At 37.6% G+C, this 13260-nt stretch overlaps 1 protein-coding gene across 1 annotated transcript; it reads left to right on the top strand.

Moving 5' to 3' along the window:
* Nucleotides 1-1241: 1241 nt before the first annotated feature.
* Nucleotides 1242-9250, top strand: LOC109048632 (cysteine and glycine-rich protein 1-like). Its single transcript, XM_042750650.1, has 6 exons — nt 1242-1399; nt 5053-5162; nt 6178-6346; nt 7028-7157; nt 7288-7381; nt 8563-9250. Exons 2-6 carry the CDS (start codon nt 5054-5056, stop codon nt 8637-8639), a joined length of 579 nt encoding a protein of 192 aa, XP_042606584.1. The 5' UTR covers nt 1242-1399; nt 5053; the 3' UTR covers nt 8640-9250.
* Nucleotides 9251-13260: the final 4010 nt, after the last annotated feature.

Genomic DNA, 13260 nt, shown 5'->3' with positions numbered 1-13260 from the left:
AGGACAGGTGGGATGCCTCTCTCCTCTTATTGTGGCAATGTTGTGAAGTACCGCACAAGCAACTGTGATGTCACATGCCCTATTTGGAGTGACCCTGAGCCCACGCAGACATTGAAACCTCGCCCGTGTTCTGCTGTGAGACAGGTTGAAGCATGTCTGTGGTCCAGGCTCAGGATCAGGGTAGGGTGTCATCATATAGGGGAGGCAAGGGTGTCCTCTGTCCCCCAGCAAGTAACCATAGAAGTGTCCTGTAATGTTTGAGGTGTTTTGTAAATGTAATAAAGACTACAAGCATTTGTCTAACAAAACGTACCCTGTTGAAATTTGTTGCACAGAGATGACTCTCTAAATATTCTGGCATCATGTACAGAACCAGGCCATTTTGCCTCAACATTAGTGATGAGGTAGGTTGCATCACATATTACCTGTGGAGAACAATAAGTTTATTATTTGTAACACCAATATTAAGGAGCCAAAATTAAGAAATGTCATTTAATTGAAGTAGATGACAGAATTTCTGAGAGCAAACCTGCCACCCTGTGGAATTCTTCTTTAATAAAGCGCACAGGTTTATGGCCAGGGAACTGTACAAAAGTGTGTAGAAACCGTTTCAGTGCCATGCATACTGTACGAACTAACCCTGCAACATAACCTGCCCCGGAGCAGGTTATCCTCAGAGAGTCAGTTGCAATGGTTACTTACATAAACTGAAAGTTACCTCCGTTTTTGGAACCGAAAGCAGAGGTTATCCGCTTACTTACTTCTAAACTTACCTGGGTAAGTCACATAACCTGCTTTCTGGAATACACCCCAGGTGACAAAAAGTTATGCAAAAAAAAAAAAACTGTTCAAATTCTTTCTGTAAAGAGTAAGAAATACAATTACTTAAGTTACTTTTTTGTGGTGTAATGTAATATCATAATTGTAATATAAACTTTATATTTAATATATTTATATTTAAAATTTAGAATAAGGTTGTGCAGAATGTGTGAATGAGAGGATTTATTGCTGTATATTCCCACATAAGGTCAGTTCCCTAAGGTATGAAAAAGGAAAGTCAATAAACCTCAATAAACGTTGACTTATTGCACTGTCAATGAAGGTTCAAAGAAACTTCTTGATTTTTTTGTATAGTTGTTTCTTGATGTTTCAGAGTAGCCATGTTCAGAGTCAGAGGAGGGGGCGTCAGTGAGCAAACACACAGTAGGGTCATGAGGTAGTGCTGTTCCTTTAACATCTCACCACAGCACATAGTTTGACTCACTTCCCTCATTGCCACACCCCAGAGCTCCTGTGCTGAAATTTGACACAGACCTCTCTACCGTTACAAGTGTTAGGACTCATTCCCACAGTCTGCTGATTTTCTGTCCATATCCACACACAGAGAAGATCACTTCAGGTAAGAAGCTCTTCACACTGTCGGATTTTGTCCCCTACACACTTTCCGCTTCTCTTTTGTAATGGCTCTGCAAGCTTGTGTGCAGCTCATAAGGGTGAAACTGTTTCTGAATTTGTTTTCTTGGAATTCTTTCCTCCTCATCAGACCTTCTCAATTTTATTCAGCTGACTAAATTCTTGGCATTTATAGAGAAGCAACAAGTTAAATTCTTCCCTTTCACAGTTCCAAACTACTACTAACTTTTCTGATCTAGAATCAGGAATGTGTCTTGCCTAGTCTTGTTTTCTAGTAGAATAACTGGACTCAATCAGACCAAAAAGCATTTAGTCTGAAAAGGAGTCTTTGGAACATTTTGACCAAGATTTTCAGTCCAGTCTTATTCTACACTGTTAAAAATAAAGTTTTTTTCATAGTGATATCATAGAACAGGGGTGTCAAACTCTTTAGATTCAACCCTAATTAAACACACCTGATCCAGCTAAACAAGTCATTTAGGCTTATTTGAAAACTACATGCTATGTGTGTAGCAGGGCAGGGTTGGAACTAAACTCTGCAGGGCTGCAGCCCTCCAGGAACGGAGTTTGACACCCTTGTCATAGAAGAACTATATTGGAACCTTTATTTATTTATTTATTTTTTTGGAAGAACATTTTAATCATAAGGACCAATCTTTTTTTTTTTTTTTTTTTTTTTTTTTTTTTTTTTTCTTTATTGGCATCATGTAACAATTGATGGCAATAAAGAACCTTTGTTTTTTATGTGTGTAGTTGTGAGTTTGGTTATTGTTTGTGGAACTCAAATATAGTCCATGTAGAAATGAGACTAATGCTGCATGGTGGATTTGTAGGCATGAATAAAGCTCAAGAATTCCTCACAGGAAGTGTGAAGTAGATTTTAGTAGATGTTTGTGACAGAATAAGGGAAAAGGCCATAAGAGAGCAGGCTTGTGTACTATATACAGAATGTTATCAGCATGTGTGGCTGTGTGCCAAATCATGCCATTTCCTCACATCCTTGACAACCCAACATGTTTGGAGTCAGGCCGGAGTAAGTGTTTAGACTGGACACAGCAGAACTATGCAGGAATTTCTCGATTACAACCAACCATCCCTTTTATGGACAAAATCAATTAGACATTTCCCAGCAATTACAGCATATCATGATTCACTGGCAAAAGTATACCCTTACCGAAAAAGTTTATTTTATTAAGTATACTTAAAGTTCAAGTATATCTTTAAGTATGCTTTATATAGCAAGTATACAAATATCAGTGTACTAGTAGTATACCTGTAAGTGATCTATTTCAATACTTCTTGGGACTAAATTGGCCCACTTTCAATTTTATTTAAAAGTATACTTTAAATATAACAGTAGTAAACTTTGAGTTCACAACTAGTTTACATCTATGTTTTTAGTTTGTACTGCAACTATCCTAAAAGTGAACTTATAGTAGCAGTCTATGCAAGCCATGGAATAAAAAAGAAAATTGAGTTTATATTTAAAAATTCAGATTTTTTTCTTTAAATTCCGAGATTATATCTGGTAATTCTGGTAAGAAAAATCAACTTGTCATTCTCTCCTTTTCCCTCGGCTCAGAATCATAAGTTTAAAATCCCACACTTTTTTTTCCTCAGAAATGACAAACTCGCAATTGTTGAGTTGAATTAAGTTATAAAGTTCGATCTAGGAGATAAACTTGCATTTGCAAGAAAAAAAAGCCAGAATTGTGAGAGAAAATAGGTAAATGTTATGTAAAATGTTATAGGTTTAAATAGTATTTCATGCTTTAACTGTAGGGCTAATACAATACAGTATGTCCCCCATGTGAATATCATATAGACCTATCGTTTAAATCGAATTTATACTTTAAAGTAGGGTAATCATAGCAGGATTTATCCATAGTTTGTCCATTTTAATGTCTGCGTTTAGCTTCAAATGGCGTCTTTGATGACAATATTATATAAAAATTATCAGCATTCCGATTCTGACATCCAAAGGCACGATACATTTTTTCTCCTATTCCATGGATTTTACCTGTTTCCCTCCACTTGTTCCCAGTGTTTTTCTGCCACCACAATGCACACGCAGCTGCATGTGACGTAACGGTTACGTCTACTCCAAATCAGTCTATAGGTATACTGAAAGTTTACTAATTAAATACTTGTAGCATTTTTTGTACACTCTGAAGTGTAGTCTCAGTAAACTACTAGTTTAGTAGTTTTATGCTGTACTGTATACTTGTAAATTTTCTTTAAGTATACTTTACATCATACTTTATGAGTACTACTATGTCCCTATTTAGGTATTAATTTGTATATATTTTGTTATATGAATATCTAAACATACAAAAAATCAAAAGTCCATCTACACCCCAAAGCTTGACAGTCATTACCTCTTCATGGGTCGACATTTTATTGCATAACGTTACACAGTTTTGATGCCTGTTTTATTTCTGATGATCGTGTTAGATTACATGTGGAAGCATCTATTGTTTTAGTTTCTTTTTCGCTTGTGTTTTGGAAATTCTGTACAGAAGGCATGTAATAGCGCCCTCTACCGTATAACAATGAAACCATGGATTCCTGAAGCACAAATATAGCTCAAATACTTATATTTTGACTTTTTCTAAGTATAAGTCAAGTATACTTGAATGTAATTTCTGAGAAGTACATATATATTAAACTAAAAGCATACTTTCCTATTTTTAGTAAGAAGTATACTAATATCACACTTGAATAAACTTCTTTTTCATAAGGGTAGGCATAAATCAAATTTTACAACCCCGAAACCACTGGGTCAAAAAACTAAAAACAGAGCAACATTGGTTTGTTTTGGTTTGTTTTGTCTCATTGGAGATTCTGGACAAAACAAACAAATTGATTCCTTTTGTTTTATTTTGCCTCAGTTTCAATGCAAATAACTGATTTCTCTTTTGTTTTGTGGCCTTAATGCAGGACATGGACACAACTAAAATATTCTGCACAAAACTAAACTGACTCCTGTTTTGTTTTGTGTCTTAGTATAGGTTATGGACAATACAAAAAGATTCCGGACACAACAAAACAACTGATTTCTGTTTGGTTTTGTTTTGTGTTGCAGTCTTAATGCAGGTTATGGTCAAGACTTTTATTCATTTATTTAAGGTCAGATCAAATTAATTCCCGCTGACCAGAGATCCATTGCAATGTTAGTCTAGTGAAGCGGGAGGCATAATTACAAAAGGGAACTTGTAAACTTGCCAAGCAGTGAAGTTCAAGTTGTACTCTGGAATCACAACAAGTATGTGCTTTTGCAAGTCCAACTGTGCTTTTACACCAGAACCGCCTCGTTTCAGATTTCAGACATGCATTCTTTAATAATCTCAATGCCTTTTTTGGCATTGCATTTCTCTTGTGGTACGTCATCACTTTTATGTAAAGTTCTCTTGTTTTTCTTTGCTATCTACAGTATAATTATACATATGCATGTAGTATAGAACTTCAGGTCTTCCCATTGCCTACACTTACACTGTTTAGACTGTTACACTGTTACACTTTACTACACACATTTTCGGGATTTGAATATTTCTAATTTTTATTGTGGGATGTCCCCAAAAATGAATGAATGAGGGACTGGTAGGTGATTTCAGGTCTGTGTGTGTGTGTGTGTTACAGAATGCCTCTTGGGGGTGGAAACAAATGTGGCTGCTGCCAGAAAACAGTGTATTTTGCAGAGGAAGTGCAGTGTGACGGGCAGAGCTTCCACAGATCCTGCTTCCTGTGCAGTAAGTCCCGTTCATTTTCATGTGCTGTCCAGTGCCATGAGTCCACACAGTATCAGTAGTTCAGCTGGTTTAACAAAGTTTACCAAGAGCAGACTCTTTCTGATGAATAAAGATTAATATATAATTTATCTGTTAATAATGATTCATCTTTTGAACAACTACAGGCACAACACTCAGTGCTGAAGTGAAAAATGTATTGAAAGAGCAAGCTGTCCGACGTTGGTTGTTTCATAGCTTACATATGTATTAAAACAATGCTTTTGAGTGTGTGAAATTAGGGTCATAAAACTGCATCTTGATACCACAGACCCTCCTGTCGAATACGTTTACAAGTTTGAATAAAGCATTAGCATCTAGATCATTTATTACCTTACAATTCATTATTGCTACCTTTTTCTAACATTTAGAAAGAATGGCATCTGCTATAATTCAGGAAAACTACTTTTAATTATGGATAATGTTAATGATGGAAAATATATGAACTGGGTCACAGTCATAGTTCAGGCGGAAACATCAGTTTTTATCTAGATTGTTCTCTGGCGCTCTCTTCTGGTTGTCTCTATAAATCACTTATGAAATATAATATCACCTTGCTTTGGGCCCTCAAAAGCTCTGCATTCCAGACAGACTGTCTGCAGGAAAAAAAAAAAAAAAAAAAAAATCAAAGCACCTTTAATGAAAAATGAAACACAGAACCCTGCCAAGGTGTTCCTCTAGACAGACAAGACTTTATGATCACAAAATGCAAAACACTAGCACAGTAGAGTTCATTGATATAGCAATAATATTTCTAATATGAAACTATGAAAAATTTACTTTCTCATCTAAATAGTGTATATTTATCAAACAATTATATATTATGATATCCTTTACTCACCACACTTTCCCACATTTATATTGCTTTGGTAACCAGGTTACTGTCATTGTTATGTTTTTGAAATCTTGAAGCTGAGAGTCACTGCAGAACACTTTTATCTATGTAGCTTTTCATATTCACTCATCTTTCTCATTTCAGTGGTGTGCAGGAAAAATCTAGACAGCACTACTGTAGCCGTGCATGAGAATGAGATCTACTGCAAAGCCTGTTACGGCAAAAAATATGGGCCCAAAGGCTACGGCTACGGCGCTGGCGCAGGAACTCTGAGCATGGACAAAGGAGAGTCACTGGGAATTAAACATGTGGAGTAAGAATACACTTAATTTGAACTTTGATTCTTAAATATTGCTTCAGATTTCATTCTTTTAGCATCTAGACTCACAACATTAGACTTTGGCTGTCGGCATAATGTATACTTCATAGCCTATTCTGGCCAAAACCCATGCATTTACATGGAAAGGAATCATTTGATCATGATATAAAGAACCAACTACAGTTTATGATATTTTACACATTTATAGCAGAGCATGTATGCTACTCTTAATAAAAATGAAGTTTAATCATGGCTGCAAAGCAAAAAAATTCAGTGAAGAATTCAGTGAAGAGAGAATTCCTCTATTCCTCACATAAAGTAAATAAAAATTATCATATGACTACAGAAGTTTTGGAATATATTACAGAGGTTGTAAGGACCACTTTATGATGCCTTTATAGATTTTTTTGTTGTTGTTGTTGCCCTTTATGGACTGACAGCTCCATTTTCATTCTACGGAAAAGAGCAGCATGAACATTCATCAAAACAACTACTTTTGTGTTTCACGGCAGAAAGAATGTCTACGGATTTGGAGCAAATCTTAAAGATTTAATGATAAATTTGGAGGAAAATATTCCTTTAAAGATTTGCTACTGTAAATCTAGCAAACTGTGGCCAATCTGGTGACTATCTGGTGAGCATCTGAATCTTGTGTTGTGTTTCTTCTGATTGCAGGCCTCAAGAACACCAGCCAACCAATAACCCCAACACATCTAAGCTTGCTCAGAAGTTTGGCAGCTCTGATGTTTGTCCACGGTGTAGCAAGGCCGTCTACGCAGCTGAAAAAGTCATAGGGGCAGGAAATGTAAGCCAGAAGCAGAAATGACAGGAGGAAATGCTGTGATGATGCACCAAAATTAACTAAGTCATCAGTTATGGTCCTGTTAGCTCTTGATATGGTCTTCATTAAGCGACTGTGTTCTTCTTCTGTCCAGGCATGGCACAGGGGTTGTTTCCGATGTGCAAAGTGTGGCAAGGGGCTGGAATCTACAACTTTAGCCGACAAGGATGGAGAAATCTATTGCAAAGGCAGAGTATCCAATGTTATCTTCTCTCTTCTGATTCATGCCAAGCAACCACCTAGAAAATGTTAGAAATGATAAAGCAGCTAGGGCTGAGTAAAGCTTCATTTCCATGAACCAATATCGAATCCAAAATCCCAAGATTGATCTTTATATCTGTGCTATGATTTTTCTGCAGATACATGAACAAAACTTCCCTTTACATCACTTGCAGTGTGCCTCCCATCCAATAATGTTAATAAGATTTGTGAGATGCTACTTTTGAGATGAAAAAGTATCTGCTTTAAAATTCTATTTTAACACATATGGATAAAACTTTAAGTGGTTTTAATGTAAACTGTAACTGTCCCTGTGGTTCTGTACTGGGAATTTGTCACCTTCTATTGATGGCATGTTAAAACCACTAAATCCTAATGGAATGTGGTCCAAAACACACTACTAGAGAGGGTTGCCAGGTCTGAGTAACAAAACCAGCCCAAAGGCCAATCAAAAATAGACCCAAAAAGCCCAACTATCCTATCCAAATATCATAACTCAATTTATGCATTATGGCAAATTTTTAAACCGTGAGCAACAAGTTACAAACAGTCCCATTCTGCAGGAAAACTATGAACCTGGCAACCTTGCTTCTGGAAACCATTAGTTAATGGTTTTAATTGTTAACAGTTGATGGTTTGCAATGTTTCCACAACAAATACCATTACAAACCATTTAAACTGTGAAGTTTTCAAAACATTTTCCAGCAGGGAGTATTTTAACCACAAAAAGGTGGCAATAAAACAGCTTGTAAATTAATAATATGGCTAGTAACGTTATAGTTACCTCTGAAAAGCCATCCAATGTCCATAACTCAACAACTAACTCTAGAGAGGAGTATTTTGCTAAATATATGCACTATATCACATACTCACTATATTTTTACTTTGAAAAGCCACCATTAAAATGTTTACATTTCAACAACAAATTGGAGTCTTCTAGAAAAAGTGACATGTACTGTACCTATATATGAGCTTATGAATTGGAGCTGAATTCTGTGAAGTCTTTAATAAAACAGCAGCGCCCTGGAAACAACCTAAAATCATTGTGGCGAGATCTGCAACAATACCACTCACATTTTCTGCATGATTTGTAAAAAATTGTTTACCATTGTCATGGTGCCATATTAACTCCATTTTGTGCTCTACACAGGTTGCTATGCCAAAAACTTTGGACCAAAGGGCTTTGGCTATGGTCAAGGCGCTGGAGCGCTGTCACACACTCAATAGATCAGCATGACACAATTTACCCAACATTCCCCCATTCGTAAGCATCTGTAGAAGCACCTAAACACCTCCTGCTCACGTACATGTGCATGTCAGTGTCTTCAAAAATGAAAGTCAAGTCAAAAAGGAAACCAGAGTCCAGGTGCCACTGTCTAAATCTTACACGCGACACATTCCACAAAATGTCATGTCATTGTCTTAAACCCATAAACATCTCTTCTTAACTCTTGAACACTGCCAAATGCTTTGAAGAACGTCAAGTATGCAAACTAAAGATGGGATTAAGACTTAATCTGCTCACCTAAGATGATCACTTGAGTTTGCACAGGTTTAGTGGAACCTGAGCTGTGCTGTTACGTCAGTATTCCTCTGCTTAGATGTATTGTCTGTTCTTAAATGGATCTGCATACCAGTTTACTAGTTTACCACATGCTTGTGTGGGCTTAAATCACTGTAAAGAATGTTTTCTTCAGCATGACTGAGTCACAAGTACTTCCTGGCTTAAGATGCCCTACATTTATTTCACTATCAATGGAAAAATATCCCACATATCCATTCTGCACGTACTGTACTTCAAGAAGATGTTATAGAAGTAAATGTACAAATATGCACAATTTTGGTGTCTCTTTTTATTTTTGTCCATTCAACTGAGTTGGTGAATGTAAATGTATGAGAGGTTTTATGCATGTAAAATGAATGTACCTTCCAAGTAAGTAGAGCTAGTTTCAGTATATATTTCTAGCAGAGGGTAAATTATTCTTGAGGTCACACCTACAGGCCACATACCGTTCTGTAGCTTTTACTAGAAAAGGAAAAGGATGATGTACACTAACCTTAAAATGTTTGGGGTCTCCTCTGCTCACCAAGGCTGCATTTATTTGATCAAAAATACAGTAAAAACAGTTATCCTGGGAAATATTATTACAATTATGTTTTCTATGTGAATACATTGTAAAATGTAATTTATTCCCGTGATCAAAGCTGAATTTTCAGCATCATTACTCCAGGCTTCAGTGTCACATGATCCATCACAAATTATTCTAATATTTTAAGAAACATTTCTTATTATCAGTGTTTAAACTGCTTATATTTTGTAAAACTTTTTCAGTAGTCTTTTATAAATATAATTTTGAATTTCAAAAGAACAGCATTTATTTGATATAGATATTTTTGTAACATTATAATTCTCTTTAGATCAATTTAATGCATCCTTGCTAAATAGATGTTCATTTCTTTTTTTTTTTTTTTAAATCTCTTCCTAACCTCAAACCTTTAAACCATAGTGTGCATTATACTGTATCACACATATAAATCTCATACAAACTATTGTTTCATAAACAGTACACCATTTATACATAGCATTTATCAAATTTTATGTATTAACTTGACCGAACAATCAACTGGTCAAATTAATTATTCATATAAAACTCTCAATGTCTACTGATTCGACATGAATCAACATTCCCTCCATTTGTTGCATGTGAATGGTCACTTTATTGTGTCCAAACATGGCGGATCAGGCGTGTCGCGGCTCAGCTGCTTCTGGGCTTAGTCGACCTAGAATCAAACCTAGATTAAAACCTACAATCTATGAGACTGTGGAAGGTAAAATAATCGTAGAGGGTGAATTTCTTAATTTCCTCTCGGTTAAAATAACAACAATGAGCCAGGATCAAATAATTCTGGTTGCTTCAAATACTTATGATTTTGAGTGGATTGAGTCGTCGAACAAAATAATTGCTGTTTGAGCTCTTTCCGGGCACTAAGCAATGGTGCGTGGCATGTAAAGGCGGTCATGATGTAAATAATATAAAATGTAAATAATATGTAAATAAGATGTAAAGATGTAAATAATATAAAAAGTTCTCCAAAAGTGCTTAATGAGTATGGCGAAAACATTCCCCGATTTGTGTCACATTCTTGGACGAGTTACCACCATTGACATTAACAACGTGGATGTTTCAAGCCTGCTCTGTAAAATGGAGCACCTGCACAGTGAGGTGAATGTGCTACAGCATGCAATGAAACAATAGGCAGATATCGGGGAAGATCTACGTGCTGCTTCTACAATCATTGATAACAGAGTGTCCAATGTGGAAAGGCAGCTAGAAATAAGTCGTAGAGGAGGGCATGGTCTGGATTCGCTGTGTAAGCTTAAAAATGCCTGTGAGGGAGAAATGGCAGGTGCCCCCACTGTGGAATGTGATGTGAGCCTGGAGGTGACTGCAAGTGGCGTGGGATCTTCAGCGGCTGAGGAGTCTCCTTCCATGACATCGGAGGAGCAACAGAAATCATTAGAATGGAGTCTAGTAGTGAAACATGGCAGACGCAGGAGGAATTATGTAGATGGCCAAACCCCTCCAACTAAACAGCGAGCTAATAAAGCTAAAGCTAAACAAAGGATGTCTAAGCCTATAATTGGTACAGGGGCACGAGGGAACATATGTGTGGTGAGAACGAAGCTGGTAATTGTGTTTGTTACTAAATTCACACCAGATCTTAATGCTGGAACTTTGTCAAACTATCTTAAAGAAAAACTTGGCCGAGATGAGAATTGGCAATGCATTGATACTATGAACAATAGATACAGTTCATTTAAAGTGAGTGATGAGTGCATTAATGTGGCTGAGATGTACAGCCTGGAGCTGTGGCCTGAAGGCTCCATTGTTCATAATTATTATGAGCCACGCAAAGTGAGAGCGTTGAACACAAGATCCAGGGGGTGTGGTTGGATCCACATCTAGGGTGTGGAGATGGGTAGGTTCAGGAGTGGAGCTCTAGGAGATGGGTGGGTTTAGGGGTGGGGCTCTGGGAGACGGGTGGGTTTAGGGGTGGAGCTCTGGGAGACGGGTAGGTTTAGGGGTGGAGCTCTGGGAGATTGGTAGTGTAAGGGGTGGAGCTCTGGGAGATGGGTAGGTTTAGGGGTGGAGCTTTGGGAGATTAGGGTTGGTTTTTTTTTCGGTATACGTAAGGTGGGAGGAGTTGGATCTGGATCCAACCACACTCCCTGGCTCTTGTGGTCTGCAGTGAGGACCATCTTGCCTTAGGCGCTAATATAGCTGCCTCCAGCTATAGGGTTAGTGTTAGGGGTGGAGCTCTGGGAGACGGGTAGGTTTAGGGGTGGGGCTCTAGGAGACGGGTGGGTTTAGGGGTGGAGCTCTGGGAGATTGGTAGGGTTAGGGGTGGAGCTCTGGGAGATGGGTGGTTTAGGGGTGGAGCTCTGGGAGATGGGTGGGTTTAGGGGTGGATCTCTGGGAGACTGGTAGTTTTAGGGGTGGAGCTCTGGGAGATTGGTAGTGTAAGGGATGGAGCTCTGGGAGATGGGTAGGTTTAGGGGTGGAGCTTTGGGAGATTAGGGTTGGGTTTTTTTTTCGGTATATGTAAGGTGGGAGGAGTTGGATCTGGATCCAACCACACTCCCTGGCTCTTGTGGTCTGCAGTGAGGACCATCTTGCCTTAGGGGCTAATATAGCTGCCTCCACGTCAGGTGTATCTGTGACGGAGGGGGCTGCTGCCGCTGAGTGCACTTGATCTGAATATGTGGATTATATCCTATAATTGCCGTGGCCTGCGAGTTGGTGACAGCGTTGGGGATAGGGCCCGACACACAGTAGTTGATAATTTGATGCAAAACTGTGATATCCTGTGCTTGCAAGAAACTTTTTTACCTAAACAGGCTTTCGGAAAATTTTACTCTTTTAGTGACAATTTTCATGGCGCCGGCACATCTACAACTGACCTTACTTATGGGTATAGTGAGAGGAAGGATATCAGGAGGTGTGGCTACCTTGTGGCACAAAAAGTTGGACAACAGTGATAAATTTCATTAAGGTTGATGTTGACTGGTGTTTCACTGTACGGATATGTTGCTCTATTAAAGAGTTAATTGTCCTTAATGTTTATGTACCATATGAATGTCAAATGAGGACGAATATTTAAATAGACTTGCTTTTATTGGCTCTTTTATTAATGAAAATCATTTTGCAAGTGTTTTTGTGGTTGGGGATTTGAATGGAGATCTTACTGACAAAAATATTTTATGTTTGCTAAGCATATGCTGCATTTCCATGTTGATAATAATTTTAAGTTATCTCGTAAACTGTTGTTACCTATGGACAGTTATACTTATATAAGTGAAGACTGGCATACAACTTCATGGCTTGATCGTTGTATTAGTACAGCTGAGGCTCATGATACTATACAGTCAATGACAATTTTATATGGAGATTCTACATCTGATCATGTACCATTCTTAATGCTTGTTGATTTTGAAAGTCTGCCCGAAATGAATTATGAGTGTAAGAGGGCTACTTTTAAATTAAATTGGTCTAAACTTACAGATGAAGATATTAAAACATACTGTTTTATGGGAAAATGGACACTCTGTTGAATAAGGTGGTATTACCCAGAGATGCATTCATGTGTACAGATGTGAATTGTAATGACATTTCCCATGGTACAGCCTTTTGTGATATGTATGATGATATTGTGAGATCTGTGCATGATGCTAGTAGACCATATCTTACTTGCCCTGACAAGAAATATCATAGTAAGCCAGGGTGGAAAAAGTATGTATCAGCATATCATAAAAAAAGCAAAGAAACCATTAAAGACATGAGATATA

This window comes from Cyprinus carpio, chromosome B23 (genome assembly GCF_018340385.1).
Source record: "Cyprinus carpio isolate SPL01 chromosome B23, ASM1834038v1, whole genome shotgun sequence".
In the NCBI taxonomy this organism is placed as follows: Eukaryota; Metazoa; Chordata; class Actinopteri; order Cypriniformes; family Cyprinidae; genus Cyprinus; species Cyprinus carpio.
This window is presented reverse-complemented; position numbering and strand designations above follow the sequence as displayed.